Raw genomic sequence first — 20,268 nt, forward strand, 5'->3', positions numbered from 1 at the left:
GTCTCCTCTCTGGTCTACTTAAGACTGACACTTGGTCACTGGATAACTGTGTTGTGCTTTATACTTTCACTACACTGTATAATCAGGTGACATTAAATTCTGGATTCTGATTGGTCAGAAGGCGCTGAATAGCTGTGACAGTAGCAAAGAAAAGCACGGGTTGAGATAAATGCTATTGTTTTGTGTTACTGCTTCAGATAATCGACTGCTAATTGTTAAATTAAAACATACCCTACTTGGTTAATATGTTTTTTGTTGCACTTCATTTCTGTGCTACTCCTTCCTGAATCCCGCCACCTGCTGCAACAGTTAAATCACGTTAGTTACTTCTGGGCGAAGTATGTATGAGGGTCATGGTGCGGTGGTCTCGGTGCGAGGGTCTTGCTAGTGATTTTATGATTCGTGAACCTCTGTAATCCAGATTACAATGGGATTGTAAAAACAGTAGTCCTACACACACTTTCAGCATCATCTATTTCTGTTCCAGTGGAAAGTACGGCCTGTCTGTAGTGCTTCATCCCAGCTGCTCCGTGACTGCCTCAATACTGATGATGGATGTCGTTACTGTGCCCTTCAGCAAGGCACTTAATGCCAAGCTGTTCCAGGGACACTGTGTGCTCAGACTGTTAACATCACCCCCAGCATACTGAACAAGAATCTTATCCAAATCACAAAATATACATCATTACAAAGCTTCTATTCAAATCACAGCCATCTCTCATCATCAAGGTCAAACTCATAAACCCTACTATTTCATCATTCATTTATTGCTGCTACAACAAAATATTTTCTCAGATCTGTGAGTTTGGTTTAGGATCACTTGAGAACAAAGAAGCAGCTGAACCCAGACATGCTAATGAGCACATTATGACGACGGTCCTGGCTAAGGTACTTGCGTATTCTGCCAAAAAGTACCTGCTGAGATGGGCGCTACACTTGCCAAAAATAATGAGACGTGACTTACGCACACCACGAAAGATTAAATTCAATTAAGGCAAATGATGGCTGCAAGGGATGAACAAAGAAGAGAAGACATTTACAAGTTTACGAGGACTTCAGTGCTGCAGGGGCCGGCATTAAAAAACTGCATTACATTTTCCATGATCGGAATGAATCGGCTCGGGCAGTTGTAGGATTTCACTTAGTGTGGTCCATCGTCGGATGATGGACGTAATGATCCCTTCATTTTTCCACGTCGTTTAGAATAAAACTAACACGATGTTCATTTAACCCCAAACATAGTAGATAAGGCAAGATGTCTGAATTATTAACAAATATTCAAGACACATCTCCATTTCTTTCTACCAATCATGTTACATACACAAATAGTGTAACAGTGTTGAGAAAGAGAGGTATGGAGGTCTGGACTCTCCCTCCTCCCAGAAAGTCAGAGCTACATCCTGTCTGAGACATCAGGCTGAATATTGATCCGTTTATGGGTGCAACAGAATCTTCATGTTTTGTCTCAGCCAGGAAAGGAGGATAGATGTGTTTTGTAGTGAGTGATGGGGTTTCTCTTCCATTTCTTAAGGTGATTTTTGGTCAGAAGGTGTTTTCCACAAACTACACACTTATAATCTTGTGGAATGACCGATTTTATATCTGTTATAACATAAGTGATAATTGGAACTATCGTGTTTTGAAGTCGTTCCACAATATTGGAAGTAGCTCTAAACATATCCTGTTTATTCTCTAATAAATAAAATTAGTCTTTGTTGAAATATCACTGTGATAACGTTAACGTGCTTCATAACAGGCTACATCGCACCTTTCCTCAACTAATCCCAGCAGACGAATTTCCAGGTGGATCAAAGCTTTTAGAGAATAAAAGCAGAAAGCAGCCACCTGGAATATTTTACGGTGTATTTTTTAAAGCGGACCTCAAGCAGGCCCCTTGTTAAATCATGAAGCCAAACCCCAAAAATAAAATAGCATACCAAGCATTATGCCTGTGCAAGAAGTTCAAGGATGTTGCCTTGAATCTTCCTGAGGAAGATCAGTATGTGAGTCACATCCATTATGTGAGGCATCCTCCATTATTTACTACAACTCGACTGTAGTCACTTCCTCTCTTAAACACACTGTACACATACACACACTGGTGCACTAATGACCTCCCAGAGACACCCAGGCTGTAATTAATCACTCATGCTCTGATGATGATGAGCCACTACATGGCTGCGGTCAGGGATTCTGCCGCAGATACAGTAGCAATTCCTTCTCGGTGCATTTATATTTATACACAGGCTCTGTTCGGAAATATCACTACTGACATATCAGTTTCCAGATGTCTCTATGTAGCGAATATTCATGTAATGCTACCTTTTAACAATTCGGTTTATATCTAAGTTATTTTGGTGTATTTATCTATTTATTTTCTCCAGATCAGAGATGTCAAATCCTATCTGCGTGGGTGGGTGCATGACATGCAACCGAGCTGAAGCTACACCTGAGTCTACTGAAAGCCAAGATTAAATCAGGTGATAGATTGGAATGAAAACCTGCACTCACACCCACCCTTTGTGTTTAAGGTTCGACACCCCTGCTCTAGATGTTATTATTATTGCACAGTTTCCTTCATTGAGATCAGCAATAAATTACTTTAAACCATGCCACTGTCGAATTCTTGAATAAAGGGTTTCGGTCCTTCAGCATTTCTTGATTTCCTGTGCCAGCTTTCAACCTCCAAAAATCTGCAAACTCCTCAAGACAAACCAAGCCCTGCTGTGAGCAGTATTTAACATTTATATTTACAGCGTTTAGTAAAGATCTTAATTCAATCTAGCAAAACTTTTTACTCAGGCGCCCTAGCACCGAAGATGCCTGGGGGTAAAATATGCCTATTATAAACACAAGGCTATAAGTATAAAGTTTACAAGAATGCTAAGTGACCTAATCAGAAAGAACCATACAAGAACAGATCTAGCTTTCCAGAAGATCACTGTGACTGGCAGATTACTACGACCGACAATTTAAACAAAACTAATAGGGATTTTTACCAGATTTAATTGTGGGTACTGCAAATCCAGGTTGATCTCTTCCCTTTGGTACTAGGCCAACATGGTTCCTCGCGTAGTCACACTACATCGACTCCGTCAACACCTCCCCCAATGCGCTGGTGTCATCACTGAGAACTCTTGGCATCAGCTTTCAGGTGGAAACTGATCTTGGCACGGATACAGGGTCAGTCGAAAAAAAACCCCAAAAAAACGCAAAACCAGTACATGCGGGTGGTATCTTTTCTCACACATGATTCCCACAGGCTGTGGTTTGGGAATTGTTGGTATGCTAAGGCCAGCTGGACTCACTTAAGCCTGCCAGACAGCGACTAAACACATGCAGCTCACCACAACTTGGCTGTCAGGTCTAGAATGTAAAATATCAACAGTCAGGATATGAAAAATTGGGAAAAGTGTAAAAGTGATGGTGTTTTTTGTTTGTCTTCTCTTCTGGCTAACAACGCGGGTCTCTCGGCTGCTTGCGTTTGGACCCTATTCTAAAGTCTGACAGAATATCATCCAGAGACTTCCAAAGGGTCTACGTGGTAGGAGAATGTTTCTATCTGTGGAGCATTTGCCAAGTGCATTCTTCTTTGCCAGCCACCGTGGGCGAAGACGATCGCTCAGCTAAACCAGCATGCAGATGTTCGAGGGCATGTCATGGATATTAAGCCGAACAGAAATCGTCTGTTAACAAATGGGCACTTAGATAGACGGCACCTCTGGGTTTGCACAGGACTGTTGATTGTTTAACTGCTACACTGATATGTTTCAGGCAGCTGAAAGGTTGGCAGAGTCACAAGTCTCAGTTCTTAAAGACAGATTAGGACAGCTGAGAATGCTTCCGTTAAACTGGCCTTCTTTCAAATGAAAACAAGGAGCCAAGTATGCTTGTTGTGCGAAAGTTATGTCCGTTCTTCCCCAGGCAAACTGGAAAGGTTTAAATAATGATAATATGTTTCTGCTCTGCAACCTTGGCATGTGCATCCTCTATGATCAGGTCGAGACAGAAAGACAGGAGTGTCCAAGTCTCCTGGAAAGATTAATACCCTTTTGGCTCTGAGGAACCAGACACTACTGGTTAAGCAACGCAGGCCTTCTCCCATAGATAACATTCTGCAGACTATTACTGTAAACCCTTTGGGAGTCTGGCTCTGTTATCACCCATCACTGGCCAAAACCTGCTGCTGAAATCTAGAGTGTGAGAGAGGGATCTTTATCAGGGGTGTGATGGAAATCTGGAATCGTTATAACATTATGCATTATAGATAATGATTAGGTTAGGGGATTTCAAAATCAGGGTCATTTTACTTGAAGCCCTTTCAGGACCTTTAGAAGGTTTACCATCTGCATGAACAGAGAAACAGACACTGACAATCAGATGATCTGTATGGGTTTGACAATCAGATCTGCTCTGACAATCAGATGATCTGTATCTGGAAAATCTCCTGGGTCTGAAGACAACAGACAATGCTGTTACTTCCCAGCTCCAGGGTCTCAGGTTTGATCCTGTGTAACTTTCTGTAAAGATCTTTCTCTGTGTTCATGTTGGTATCCTTCGGTTTCCTCTTACCTTCCTGATTCATGGCAGTTGGCGGACTGGCCTTGCTAAAAGGCCGCTACAGTACGTGTGAACAAGTGTGTGAATGTGTTTACATGGTGCTCTGCGATGGAATGACTGTTGTACCAGCCAGGGTGTATTCCTACCTCAAACCTCACGTCCACTGGTTCCAGGATAGACTTCAGATTCATGCAGATCAGGATAAAGCACTTACTGAAGATGAATGAATGAGGATTATGTAATATTACCATAACCAGTTGATTTTTTTTATATGGTAATGATTATAATGATGCCCCAATGATGCTTGTAGATAGGGACCAGCAATGACACCAAAAGGACTGTCTGGTGTTCAGGAGACAGGTTCAGGAGAATTTAAACTATTGACATTCATCAGGTTTAACCCAACAACCGTAAACCTATACTTACACAATCCCCTAGTCACACACATTTTGGTGTCGCTAATATGTGATCAGGAGGGAAACCAGAGAGGACAGATCCTCTGCAGTGACAGCAAGTATGAAACCTCCTTCCTTCCTGTCATCCTTTACAGGGCCACACTGCTTCAGCTGATAAAGCTCTGGCCTGAGTGATAAGGAATAATCCATGGAGTGTGTTAAGGCACTGATCCACAGTGGGAAGAAGAAAAAAAAATCAGAGAAGGTCATAGGAACAGTGAGGGAACTGGAAATTCTCAGGGCTTAGACAATTTGTGAGAAACATAACAGCTAAAGGGAAAATATGCCTCTTGGCGAGTCTCAAAGTATTTCCAGGAATGTGGAACTGACATTGTCTCGGCAATACTCTTGAGGGTTTTTTTTTTGTTTTTTTAAAAGATAACTTATTTCAGAGTTGTGCAAACGTTTCTCAGCAGAAGATATTGAAGAGTTTTGCACTAAAGGATTTACATTCCTTCACTGACAGCCTTGCATTCCAGTTCCATTTAGTCTTTACTGTGAAAATCAAAATGGATCATTTTAACACTGTATGCTTATTATTATGATAATCATCTGTCAGTTTGCTCCAGGACCATGCTGTGCAATATCACGATCAAGTACATTTCACAGGAAATGCAGCCAAACCCCGCAGGGCATCTGATGAGCTGATTAGTCACTCTCAATTTAGCTGATGCTCAGGCATGACCCTCTGAGTGCTGACCTCTGACCCCTGCCGAGAGAGCAGCTGCCCCCACGCTGCCTGATCCCAGCCAGGATTAGACAACATGAGCTTTCAGGGATACACAGAGCAAGAGGCTGCAGTGACTCCACACACTTCAACACCCCCACACACACGCATACACACGTCGTCCGATGGACTCTTGCCAGAAGAGGCAGGGTCAGTCCGAACGCTTTCCCGCTTTCTTCCCTTCCTGACATTCACCAGATGCAGCAAACCCTTCACCCTAAAAAATGTGTTTCTGTTTCTTAATGTATCAAATCTTATTAAAGGAGCATAATAATGTAAGGGCAATACTTCCTTATGAATATTATCAATATATATTACTTCACCAATTCTAAGAATTTCGGATGTTGCCATCAGCACCCTTAAGCACTTCCTCAACTAATTGTAGTCTACATTCATGCTATCTGAAGTTCTTCTTACATGGGCAAGATAAGCATTTAGGTGAAGACGGAGGTCGCTACACGTCTCCTCCTCCGGGATCATTATCACTCAGCAGAAGAGGAGGGTGTCACTTTCGACTGTCAGCACGTGATTAGTCATCAAGAGTATGTGATAACACAGACCTGGAAATCGTCAGATACAGTTGAGTAAACAGCTGAGCCTGAGAGTAATGAAATGTTTACACAGTATTATAATGCCCTCAAAGTAAGCAACACTTTGTAGCAAACTAATATAACAATAACCAAAAATTACACAGCCTTGAGAGCATGAGAACTAACGTCTTGGCTTTCAGAGCGGCTTCATTTTTTCCAGCAGATGCCTAATTACTGTGGCGTTCTGTCCTCATTAACCATGGCCAGTTTCCATAAATACAGACGGATGAGTCGTCTGAAGAAGACGGTCTGAACAAAACGTGGCAGATGGTACTGGGTTTGACCAAAAAGCTTTGCTTGTGACCCATACTTTTCTCTTACTCATCATAACAGATAAGCATCCAAATTAAATGATCCAATCAGAACAATGCATAAAATCGTGCATAGCTTGACCTGATCATCAATAGCTTTAGCTAATATTCACATCAAATATCAAAACTGTTATTCTTCTGGGTCTATAGGTTGGTGTGAAAAACCAAAAACCTCTGATGCCAGGCTGGATCAAGCTCACAGGAAGTGGTACAGTGACTAAAAATCCTTCACATGAATGGCTTCAAGAGCATATGACCTCAGCAGGTTCATAGAAAGACTAAAATACTCAGTAATGCATCAGTTACTTCTTACATAAGATTCTCTTTGCAGATCCAGTATGTTTTTTTCTGCATGTGTTTAGGTTACTTCAGGAGTGTCTAACATCACAAAGCATCCTGCCATCCCAGTAAGTAGTAATTAGGCCTGGTCCCTGGGGAACACTTCACACACACACACACACACATTGGCAGACAGAATGGTGGTCCAACAAAGGCTGTCATGGGGAGGATGTGGTGAGATTAACCCTTGCAGGTCACTCAGACAGCTCTATGCTTTCATTCAGTCAGTCCCTGCTATTGAGTCGCTGTACGCAGAGAGCAGTTAGCACACATTCCTCAAATAACAATGCCGTGATTAATGCCAAACCCTGACTTAGCATAGCCTTTCACTTCTCCACAGACTGATCACATGATTAAAATCAAGGTTTCAAGCCTTGCTTTCCCATATTAAATCTTTCATAAGGCAACTCGTATAATGAGAACGGTTTTCCAACTACAGGCTTGGCTCAAGCTTATTTTCACAAATGCACATGAAAGAATTAGATTTATATCTTACAGATGTTCAGGCCATTTTGATAGTCCCATGACTGTCTAAATCTTTATTCACGCACACCCACACACATGTACATTTGGTATGTATCCCAAATCCAAATCCACTAAAAGACACTCGACCTACCTCTGCATGTATAACATTACTGATAAAGTTCACAACAGGAAATAAGATCTCGCTTTGATTACCGTCAGGTTTTCCCGAGCTTAATAATTATTAGACTTCTTCACCAAACTGATCTTATCTAAAATGCGCTGCTTTGTTAATGTTAGATTTTGTCCATGTTAGGATTAAAATGCAGTTGATGTAGAAAAGCCCTCTATATGAGAGACAAGGCAAGTGTTTAGTGTTTAACAGGCTGTCTATGGAGAACAGAGAGCAAGTGTAAAATATGTGAGACGACTCGTGTAGAATTTAGTACGGGGTGGTCCATCATGACTGCAGCGTACAAAAATGTCCGTGGATATACAGGCGGGAACTGAAACACTCACATACACACACATGCAGGCTGTGAGAACGATCTTACACAATACTCCATTGTCCACTGGCTCTCATTCTCCAAGATGAATGGGGGAAATATCTCGCCATGCTGTAGATAGTGGAATTCAGACACCTCTTGCGCTATTCTGTCATATTCACTGAATGGGAAGTTGAATTAAAAACCCCGCCATCGTTTTTTTTAGAGAGCACTGGCATTTTGGGAAGTTTGTGCTAAGCAAGAAAAAGGTCCTAAACAGAATCACATGTCTGTCTTGTACCGCAGCATGTCTGACTGTCCCCAAATTTTTCATCGCCCACGGTTTGTGGTTTTTGGGATGAAAAATATGCCTGTATTTTAGAATTCATCTACTAAAATACATATCAAGACAACAATTACTAAGCTAATATCAGCAGAAAATATATGTATTTAAAAATTTTGCATTGAGCTCTGGCAGATGTAAGGAAAAAGATAACAGAAAAGATAATACAGAAAAAAAATCACAACAGCATGTTATAGGAAATAACAATAATCAAGGACGGAGTAATATGATGCAGCCCGACTGGAAATGGAGGTTACATACTGAAGAGTTTTATTCCTCTTATATCACTTATACCTCTTATGCAATCTTTCGTACTCGACTAATAACGTTATCCTAACCGAGGCTGTATTGCATGAACTCATACGTGACCGTTTAGCCATAAAGAAGCTTTGTGAGTGAAAAACAAAAATAAACATTCCCAATGAGAGAGAAAGGGAGGCAGCGAGACTGAAAGGCTGTAGGTTATAGCCATCTATCCTTTTTTCTCTCCAGGTGTTTCCGTTAGCTCGTTTTCACTGCTGCTCTCTTGACGTAATCGTATGGGTTTGTGCCAGGATGCTGATGCACTCACTCACGTAGCCTTAACAAAGTCCCTCTAGATGGGCAGAGAGATAAAGTGTGGGTAGGAAATGGACCCCCATGTGACGTACATAGTGTTAATAGAGAGTGAGCTTTTCACATCCTATGGGACATAAAATGTCAATAATGCAGAAGGTATAGCTTATTGAAGCCTTTGTGGTGAACATTTTACCAACTGAAACTGATCGGTCAGAAGTAGTGTTGTAGTGCTGATAAATTTTCTGCACCAGCAGCACTGACTATAATTCCAGCTGACTATTGCTGCTATTTAATAATCCGCACATTTAACCCATAATAAAATAAAAACAACAGATGGACCTTAAAAAGACGTGTTTGTAAATGTGTTACAAAGTGAGAACACTGTTTGCGTATGAATGGTGGTGTCCGGATGGGCAGCTGGACTATACTACACAAACTGACCACCGTCACGTTTAAGGAGCTCCTGTCATGCCTCAGTGAACACCAATACAAACCACAGAGCCTCCAGAGACTGCTGCAATAACAACACTGCAGCTCCGGCATACCACCGGCAGAGGTGAGGGCTGGCACTGAGCCTGGCAATGCCTCTTATACTGGACATGTTACTGAGGCATGTGAGTTACACTGCTACTTAGATCAGCGTCTTCATGGAAGAAAAACCCACCCTTCATTACTCATGTGGTTAATTCATCATTAATAGTCGTTTAAGATCTGATTCAGTTCAACATAAAAACCGCTGAGGGTTGATTCAATCCTTAGAGAGATGATGAGGTCAGTCCCATCCAAACACACACCCTTCCTTCTAGCCAAGGCACCAGGCCCGTGTTAATATTTCAGTGGGCCGCCGTCGGCCTCGAATGTTTCCTGTTGGTGAGCTGGAGGACTGCCTCAGAGCATGCTGGGAGATTAGTGTGCAGGCTGGGTCAAATCAGAACCAGATGAGCTGCAGATGTGAGTCAGCAAACATCTCGGCACCAGCAGCACTCGGCTAATGACTGAACCGCATGATTCAGTCTCACTTCTGCTAAATCGGGAACAAACCATGGAAGAAGAACTACAGAACAAAGACACAGAAGTAACTATAAAGACAATCCAATTTGCTCGGTGTTGCTACTTCCCTACATAGATAAGTGAATTGAATAGATGTTTTTCTGATTGCGTGATCGGCGAATGCATCGCTGCTGGAACACATTTGGATTTGGTGCCTTTCCAGAGAGAGTGAACAGAGACAGACACGAAGCGTAGGCTTGTGATCTCTGGTACATCAGGGAGTTCTCCACTTCCTGATCAAGGGGGATCCATGTGATGAATTTGGGAAAATGGGATGTGTGTATGGTGCTGCACAGGCTGTGTTTACACACCTGGAAAATTCCCAGTGTGCTCTGTAGGAGGCTTTAGTCTGACTTTGGTCATGGCTGCCGAGGGAATGATTTCACCCGGTTGCATTAGACAGCTGCACTGAATCATGGAATGAATGTGACTGAAGATTTCATCTCCAACCCGACAAAAGTATGGTTAGGGAAGCTTGGAGTTTATATGTAAGCCTCCTAAAATGGATCCCAAAGTCACATCTTAACAATCCTGAAGGCCACAATAAGTCAGACACCAATACTAAGAGTAGTTTCTATAATAATAATAATAATAATAAAAATAATAATAATAATAATATTAATTTGGTGGTTAAGGTGGTTAAATTTACCACTCAGTACCACCCTCTGGCCACTGCTGGGCTTTTTCGAGCAAGGCCCTTAACCCTCAATTGTGTTCTATCATGGCATCCTAACAAGGAAGCATGGAATGCAGAGAATAATTCAGCTATACTGTCTTTTTTCTTATTTCGAAGGGTCTAGAATCCCCATTGCAAATGGCATTGCACCTGAGCCCCACTGTACAGCTTGCAGGTGATAAGCCCTTATTGTCACAAGCTGTGGGTAGTGGCTGAAAAGCATAAGGCTGCAGACACAGGTGGTGGAAATGGGATTCCATCGTAGGGTTGCTGGGCTTACTCTCTGTGATAGCTTAGAGATTAAGGTGTTGACCTACTGATCTGAAGGTTCTGAGTTCATGTCCTTGGCCCACAAAGCTGCCACTGCCCTTAACTCTTAATTGCTCAGTTTGTCAGGCATTTGGCAGGCGCCCTTATCCAGAGCGAAGAACAATATAGCTCAACTAAGTGTTAAGGGCCTTTCTCAAGGGCCCAATAGTGGCAGCTTGGTGGACCAGGGATTTGAACTCACAACCTTCAGATCAGTAGGTTAACACCTTAATCTCTAAGCTATCACAGAGAGTAAGCCCAGTAACCCTACGATGGAATCCCATTTCCACCACCAGTCACCTTAGACTGATGCCCCCTGTTTGGCAGGGACATCACAATGTAAAAGAGATCCTGGGGCTGACCCAGAACCCACTGGAGAGATTCTAAATCACACTTTGGCTTGAAATGTCTGGGGATACAATTTAAATCTGGCAGCTGTGACTGCTGAAACCTATTTCTGAATAGCTAATAACTAATGCATGCTGTGCTGGGCTGCCCATCCTATAATATCTGTTATTGCAAATTAAGCCAAATGGATTCAAATGTAGTCAAATTCATACCCTGTTTCTTTTTAGGTTTTTTCAGGTTCAGCAGTACTCTGTGTCGAAGCAAATTAGTGCTTGTCTTCACCAAGGGAAAATGTCGTTGTGGGCTAAGCAAATAATGAATTGAGCCTTGAATTAAGTCTTGAGTGGTGCAACCAACCCATGTTCATATTATCATCAGGAGACCATGAGTTTGAAGCTCATTGATGTCATAGCTATAGTGATGGTGTTACTCTCTTCCCTGTCATTTGTCATTATGATTCTATGTATTATTATTAGCACTACTGCTGTTACAGCAAATGCATGAATACCTTGTGACCAGGCAGCACCAAGAATTTAACAGTACTATAGTATAACACACGGTAGGCCAGTTGTGGCAGGGTTAAATAACAGGAAAAATCCCCAAGAACCACCCAAACACGAACACAAACCATTTACCAGCAAGTTGACTCACTCAGAAAGGCCACAGCCCTACATCTGGTCAGTAAGATCTGTTTGAGAGGTAAAGTGTTCCAACACAACCAAAAGCTCATAAATGTTAACACTCACTCTGGCATCACTTCCTGCACTGGCTGAGAAAGCACACACGCACCCATAAAGGTATGGCATTATAAACTCTTCCATTAAGACATTAGGTAAAGACTGCATTCTGATAGAAATCCAGTTCATTCAAAAGAGTGTAATTTCTATGCTGCAGGAAATACTGATGTTCTCGTGCAAGGACAGTGAGGAAAGCGCTGAGCTTGAACTGTCTACCCTCATCAAGGTCATTCACCTCTTGACACAGTGATTGAAGCAGTGGAAGGGTGGATCTTGTGCAAAACCAATAAATCTCCACAAAGGGAAATAGTACACAATTAAATCTATTTTCTGGAAAATCTTGACGTTCCCCATATTGTGACTAGTGATGGGATTTGTTAAGTGGAAAACTAGCATTTCATCGAGCATCTTTTGATGTAGTTCAATAAACAGCATAGGAAAAGCCCTATGTTCTAGTTTGCAGAACAGAGCTTAAAACTGAACCCTAACCCTGACAGTCCCTGGGAGTTGAGGTTGATTCAGATCAGAGGAAAAGGGCAGTGAATGTAAGCAGATTTTTCATAGAAATCCAGTTCTTCCATTGATTCACGGAAATGTGAGCTTGCTGACCCTAAGCAACAAAACACAAATGTGTAGTGACCTAATCCTGAGGAATAAGAGTCCCGAGTCACATGGTGAGTCATGATCTGATTGTCTTTTACTTAATAAACCGTACGCACGCACTCATGCGCCCATCTCCAAGGTGCCCTCGGGCCTGCATTTGTGCTGACTTTCCCCCTCGGTGGCCCTTTGTCATGTTGTAGGAGGGTCTATAGTGATAAATTAGCATGCTGCTCAAAATGCGTCAGTCTGCACCAAGCGCTTTGTATTCGATCGGACCAGCTATTCAGCCCCGCCAAAACAGGAAGGACAGCCGAGCTTCACATGGTGTCCCCACAACAAAAGGCTAAGATAGATGACATCATCGCCTTAGAGTCATGTAAGGATTCTGAAGGTTTCTAAGTAATGTCTGCATGAAGGAAAAAAGATTATCCATGTGTCCATGCAGAGCTTCAGGTCACCATCAATTATCAGGTATATTTTGTCCAATTTTTGAAAAATGTTTTGCATTTTAGGGCCAGGGGAAAGAAGAAAATTAAAAATCTGGTACAGCATCTCCTTCATTGTTGTTTTAAGGTTTGCTAATTTTTTCCAAAAAATTATTATATCTCAGCCCCTGTAATTCCCTCACACAACACCGTCAAGTACCTCTTCATTTTCAGTTGCAAATTCTTTAATTCCAGATAATACTGAATTCTATCTAAATGGGGTCAAATTAGGAATTAAGACTTGGAGGACTTACAAGAAAGAAGAAATGCTACCATGTGGCTTTAGTTGAGTTTTTTACCCACTTTAAAATAAGCTTCTTCTTCAAAAATGCACAGAGCTCCATATCAAAGAGAAAGAGGATTCAAAGCTTTCCTCAGATCCTCAGCCATACTGTCGAGGCTGCTCTCTCTCCCACAATCCCTGCGGTTTGCAAATCTCTCTGCTGCTTGGGAATGCTTCCTCTCAGACCCCTAAAGCTAGAAGGATCCTCCAATCAGTACCGTGGAATGGAGACCAGATATTTGAGTCCCAACTGGCAAAGAAGCAGCATCTTGTATTCTGAAAGATGAAAACTTGAAGATGAAAATGTGGTGGTTAAGGGAACTGGGGGATTTTGTTCAAAATATGTTTGGTCTTTCACTGAAAAGTAAGATTAGGTATATAATTAACCAGTAATGCCACCTCAGATTGCCAGGATCCTGGGTTGAAACATGAGCTCTGGTTATTGGCTGTGCGAAGTTCTCCCCGCGTCCATATGGGTTTCCTCCAGATACTCTGATTTCTTCCAACTTGCCAAAAATATGCCACTAGGTCAACTGGCTCTGCTAAATTGCCCCATGGAATGAATGTGTGTGCATAGTGTACTGTAATGTGCTGGCATTCCATCCAGGGTCTTACACCCAGTGTTCCCAGAATAGGCTCTGGATCCACCACAACCCAAAGATGAATGAAATGAATGGTTCTGAAATAGGGGAAACTCTCTGTTTTCAACACTTTAAATGATACCCCCTGAGGGACACCCTAAATAATCTCATTTAAAGGGATAGACAGAACCTTTCCCTTTAGAGGCGTAGTGTGTAAACACCTTAATGTTTTGGAACTGGATATAGACAAACAGAATGTGGGCTAATGCACGATTAGCCAAGGCATCCAACCTGCTGACTTTAATCTACGTTGTTTATTGTCACCTTCTGTGGTTAACCTGGGAGGCAGGCCAGTTCCCTAACACACTTAATGAGATGAGAAGGTCTTCCTTCTTCTTCTGACCATGACACATCAAGAGCCTTATTCAGAAACGAGGCAAGTGGCTGAATCGAATTAACACGCATGGGCTGAGACTGGAGATGGAGCAAGACGTCTGTGAGGACTAACAGATTTTCTTAGGTGCTTAGATTGATGCTTAACCAAGTTATTACTACTCTTTTTTGTTTTCTTAGGGGAGCATGTTAAGTATAATCCCAACATTACCCCAGACAGAAGGATCTCTTCCAATGCCTACAATCAACTGCTTATAGGCTCTCTTAGCACAGAATACGATTTTGAGGAAACCCCTAGGAGGGAAAGACAGAATGCGCTGCAAAGTGGTAAGAAAAGTGAAGAGCAAAACTAAAATTATGAGCTTGATTTTTTTTTTTTCTTTACCAAGAAACAGAAGCCTCATGGTCTCATGGTGAGGTGAGTATTAATATTGAAAATATCAAAATAAAAGTAAGAAAAAATAGATTAGGGTTATAGACAGGGTTAGATTTAATAAATAAATAAATAAATAAATAAATGAATGAATGAATGAATGAATGAATAAATGAATAAATAAATGAATAAATAAATAAATAAATAAATAAATAAATAAAGTATTAATTATGTCACTGTGTCATCCTGAAATGAAATCGGATCAAATCTTGAGGTCCAAAAAATTCTCACCTTATCTACTTATATAAATCACTTGTGCTTTGTAAATATTAAAAATCATAAATGGTTAAGGTGCTGGGCTACTGGTCATAATTTTGAAACGGACCAAGCTGCCGCTGCTGGGCCCTTGAGCAAGGCCCTTAGCCCTCAATTGCATATATGAGATAAATGTAAGTCTACCAAATGCTGTACATTTAAACAGCTGCCATTGCAGGATAGGTCAGATTGTGTTGTTTTCAGATAAGAGGTTCTGGATCATGCTTTACATCATAAGCTCAGTCTCTCATGAGTCATGAAACTATATGAACCTTAGAGTTCACAGCAATCGGGAAATAGATAACAAAAAAAAAACCCCATCCATGAGGAGGGTTATTCATGATTTTTCTCTCATGTCCTCTGACTGCGAGCATCATGATCCTGAGTCAGTAAGAAGCCCCATGGTGAAAAGGCCTCTACGCATCCGGCAGCTGCTCCAGAAGAAGCAAGGCCAGTGAAAAGAGCCAGTATGACAGCAGCGAGCATGACGATTCAAAACAATGGCCGCTTTCTGCCAGAGATGTAGGACAGACACGCATGGGAATCAAATAAGCCATCATTGAAGACATGGAAGAATCTCTGTAAGGTCCATGTTCATGTCATGTAACTTGCTTATATAGAAACAGAGGCTTAATTCATGAATAAGCAAAATGATATGAATCAAAATCACATGGACTTGAGTCAGCAAGCTAAATAAAGCTTCAACCACTGGATCTTTTTTATTTCAGCTTGATGGATTTTGCAGCTGTAGAATCATTTTATATTTATTATATTTGACTTTTAACCACAAGTAAGTTCTTTTAACTGTACGCTGTCACTAGGAGTCAGCATGTGCGGTCCTGCAAATATAGCTGCAACGCAGGCTCGCTGTCACATGACTCAAAAATAGTTCAGGCAAAACCACAAATCAGTGCACGTGGCACTGTATATTTACACCATGTTTCTCCCAGACACTGGCTTTTAAACATGCTTGCTTAACTGCTTGCTCTCACATTACAATCTCCAATATTTATCAGTGCATGACCTTGTATTGTAGCTCATTGAAATACTCAACCCCCCCCTCTCATGTGCTCATGTACAGTTACCGGAGATAAATGTGACTCAAGGGAAGTTCATATTAAACCCGAGTCTTTTGATGTAATCAAACTGTAATTTCCTATTTCGCTCAGGAATGTTTGATGGCTTGAACCACAGGGTGACACAGCAGTCTTAAAAGAAGACTAACGAATAATATTTGGTCAGGTGGCTCCAATCTGCTGGACGCCACATCTCTCAGTACTAGAATTATGACCAGAGAGAGAACATGAGAGGATACTGGAGGTTATTACTACAGTCAGAGGTATTCTGCTCAGAATATAGGTTTTATTCCCTGTTTTTCATCATAAAACATTTAACACACAAACAAAAACTGGATAGTATACCAGGCAAGGATGTGACCACCTAAATTTCCCCAAAGCCCCACAAGACAAAAGATGGTTGTATCACATTAATGCTTTGGGAAACTGGACCCAGGCAGGACATCAGCTTGAAAAGAAATATTTGCCAGGACCTGGCAAAGATTAAATAAGTCTGACGAAGCAACTTTAACGAAGCGCTCATTCAAGGTAGAGTGTGAAAGCACCCATGCAGTGACCGCGCTCAGCATGCTCCTTCATATGAAGGAAGTGGAACTCATTTCACATACTGATTGAGAGAAAAGGCGTAAAAAGAAATAAGGCTTTTCTTTCCTTTCGTCCGTCTCTACCTCCTGGGATGTTATGTAACAGTTCTGTTGCTTTTACCTCCACAAAAGAGCCACTAATGCACCAGGCTCTTCTCAAGCTGCTCTTTTGGTCTGGGAACCTTTTCAACACGGTTCTTCATGACTTCAAGTTATGGGCTTTTCTTGAAACCGACTTAGCACCAGACTAAATAAAAAAAAAACAATACTGTGTATAAAAATCAGGGCGTCAACTGAACTCATCTGATCCTCTTCCCAGGACTATTAAAAAAGCTTGGACAGAAAATAAAGTTGGATATGGATAACAGGGTCATTAAAAGGGGATTGGGAAATGAATATAGGTTAACAGGCTGACTGAGAACCGTTTTTCTTTCACACGTAAACATGAGGAGGTTCCTGTAAATACCTTTCGCTGTACAGAACCACGGATACAAAGACAGATGGCAGCCATTACTGCTAGTGAGTCTGGAAGTCTTTGATTTGGAGCAGAGATCCTATCTGCTGCCTGCTCTCACACACTCTCGAGGCAGAACGTTCACTCTCGCTGTATTTCTTTCACACACACACAGACACACATACACACATGTGCGCAGTAATGGGAGCTGGTTGTGTGGAGGGGATGTGGCCAAGAAGGAATGTATCCTTTATTTGTCTAACCTCACCAGCATGACCTGTAGAGTCGGGCCAGCGTTTGAGACTCCCATCTTTCATGCCATCCCCTGTTCCTTTGCTCCCTCCATGTCCATCACCTCCTCTATGGGTCAGTGGACCACTTGCATGGGAACGAGCTAATTTGGTTCGGCATGTGGGCTACACATGTGTGCATCAGACACACTGCTTTTCAAGCGATCCGGTTCCTCATAAAACGTCCCTCAGAAAGGCCACTCTCTCATAAATTTAGGGATTTTTCCACGACAGTAAAAATACAATAAAGAGGACCATTAAGTGCAGGTCCTTTGTAAATTGAAGCCCAAGAGTGGACCTTTTTTTGACTCAAAAGATTAACACATCCAAAACAAATTAATCAAGTGGACTTAAAGCCCTCACACAGACACGGAATAACCTACTTAAAGTGATCATGCTGCTGTGTAAATTGAAGCTTCCCTTTTAACACAGAACGGTGCTCTCTCAGTGAATGGGATTCCCGCAGACGAAACTCTGCATGCCGTTCCTGCCAAATGTTCCATTTCTGTTACAAGAGGAAACAAATCTGTATTTTCCACATGCAGAATTTAGCCAGATGTATTTCCAGTGTGCCACATGGTTAGGATCAAACTACACAACACTACACAACCAATCTGAGGTGAAATCTACAGAAACAAAAGCTGCAGAAGCAAAAGACCCAAGACTTTATTGTAAAAGGCTGATGGTCTGTCAGTAAAAGAATTCCAGAAAAGCAAACCAAGCATTCGAAATACAGCATGTATCTGAAGGAAGATCATAAAGAAAGAAAAGTTTTCAATGACTTTTTGTAGATGTTTAAAACCGTCTCTGGTATGATTAGCGAAATGATGGCATGGACTGCTTAAAAACAGAGAATGTTTAAAGATGACTGAAAGGTAGGAATTTTATGTAGCTGGCCCTTCATAAATTCTCAGTTTATACCTTTTTTTTTACCATTTTCAATACGATTGCATTATCAGGTCTCTGAGAATCTCTGAGACTTCACACTGATTCGATACGGATGCCCACACAGTAGCTGAGTCACCTCTCTGCAGGCTGTCGTCAATTGTTGAAATTAGAGACGTGAAGGTGGCTTGTAACTACCTGCAAGATACTTGTTGGTTCGGTCAGCATCACATCCATCTACATCATTAAACGGGGTAGCGGATCATAACAAAAAATATACGTGATGCCAAGTCGGTATTTTAGGAGAGTACAGAATGTGCAGTACCAAATCTGAGCATCTTAGATCTGATATCCAATTATTCTTTTCTATACAATCCAATACATGAAGCCAATGTTTTCTGAATAGGCTGTTCGAACACTTTATATGGATGTCCCTTCGGTCAGCTTCCGTTACAGCTGTATCAGTCACGTCCCACTGGACAGAGACACCGGGGCAGACCTCGACCCCGCTACAGAGCTTATATCTCACAGGAATATCTGGGGATCACCCAGGAAGAGTTGGAATCCATGGTTGGGAAAAGAGAAGTCTGGGTTGACCTTCCCAGCCTGTTGACCACCAAGAGGAAATGCAGATGGAAGATTAATGAATGGACGAATGTTTCCTTGAGTGATCTGATCATCTTGAAGCTCAGCGTCATCATGTCACTTCTCTTATAGAGTGAGTCAGTATGAAGAGGAAGGTCTCATAACTCCGGCTGGGTTTCCCGTCATCGCGTTGTTCATCCCTCTCTCTCCCTCTCTCTCTCTCTCTTTATCCATGCAGCATTAGCTTTCTATCATAACAGCTCTGCCATCAGTCATAACAGTGTTATAACGTTAACGTTATATCAAACAGCTATAGATGAAATATGGATCAATTTGCTGAGGACATGACACAACCTGACCATAAAACACAGGCATAAAAACGATTCTTTTCTCCCAGTAGTGCTTCATTAAACCTTATCCTTACAGAAACGGTGTATTTTATAAGGCTTGTTCGCCTAATTCACGTCGGATTTCATTCTTGTTAGAAAATGACGCGCGTTCAAGAGCGCGGGAATCAGATAAAATGACAACATTGACTCTTTTTGTCCATAACGGACTACAGGTTGTTGAGAACAGCGCAGAGATGCGATTGAACGGTCCCGTTCATTTCTTATATTTTACGATTAAATTATAAAGCAGACAAGATAGCAGGATGTAAATGTTCAACTGAAATATAGTGGACTCGAAACCCATGAAGACGTTAGACACACAGTGGGCAGTGAACAACCCTCCAGAATTGTATCTTAGGCGGGATGTCTGCGTTTACATGAACAGAAAGGAAATAAAGACAAACAGCGTGCTATTATAAGGTCTCAGTAATGTTAATAAACAAGGGCTGTCTTCAAGCTAATCGTTTCAAACATGGTTATCTAAAAGGAAATACAAATCGCCAGCAACACCAATGCAATAGAAGTGGATATATATAAATATATATATATTTTAAAAATGTACCTAAAGCGGGGTGAATCTTTGAGGCAGTCTTCAAAATCCACCGTCATTTTGCCGGGGCGAATTTGGTCCTCCTTTTTGTTTAAAGCAAAAATTTCATCGCAGGCAGAGAAAAGGAGAAAGAGAGTGAAAATGAATGATGAGCAATCCTGAGTGAGTCCGTATGAACTCGTCCACAGAAGAGGAGTGTCACTGTAACACTGGAGCTGAGCGGCTTTACAGGCTCGGCGTGAGAGTCAGGGAGCGTCGCTAAAGTGTCGGTTCTGTGAGAAAACGTCCAAAAAGAGCTGGGGTAATAAAAAAAACACAGACTTGGGCGCCATTTAGCCCTTCATTCATTCATTCATTCATTTTTAGTAAGCACCCCTACAGGTCTAGAGGTGGGAATACTTCTTGTGAGGATGGGGTTACCATGCAGAAACACATTCACACCCAGGGGAAATTTTGATGTAATCAGTCCACC

At 41.7% G+C, this 20,268-nt stretch overlaps 1 protein-coding gene across 4 annotated transcripts in view; it reads right to left on the minus strand.

Annotated features, from left to right (window-relative positions):
* acap3a (ArfGAP with coiled-coil, ankyrin repeat and PH domains 3a) overlaps positions 1-20,011 on the minus strand; it is a 52,260-nt gene extending 32,249 nt beyond the window's left edge. For 3 of the 4 annotated variants that reach the window (XM_058410239.1, XM_058410240.1, XM_058410241.1), the window contains exon 1: positions 19,809-20,010. In XM_058410239.1, coding sequence (XP_058266222.1) covers positions 19,809-19,855 — 47 coding nt within the window. In that variant the 5' untranslated portion in view covers positions 19,856-20,010. Of the gene's footprint in view, positions 1-19,808 lie in introns of all 4 variants that reach the window. The other variant, XM_058410238.1, reaches the window with a different exon arrangement.
* Between the last annotated feature and the right edge of the window lie 257 nt (positions 20,012-20,268).

The sequence above is a fragment of the Hemibagrus wyckioides genome, linkage group LG15 (assembly GCF_019097595.1).
Source record: "Hemibagrus wyckioides isolate EC202008001 linkage group LG15, SWU_Hwy_1.0, whole genome shotgun sequence".
NCBI lineage: Eukaryota > Metazoa > Chordata > Actinopteri > Siluriformes > Bagridae > Hemibagrus > Hemibagrus wyckioides.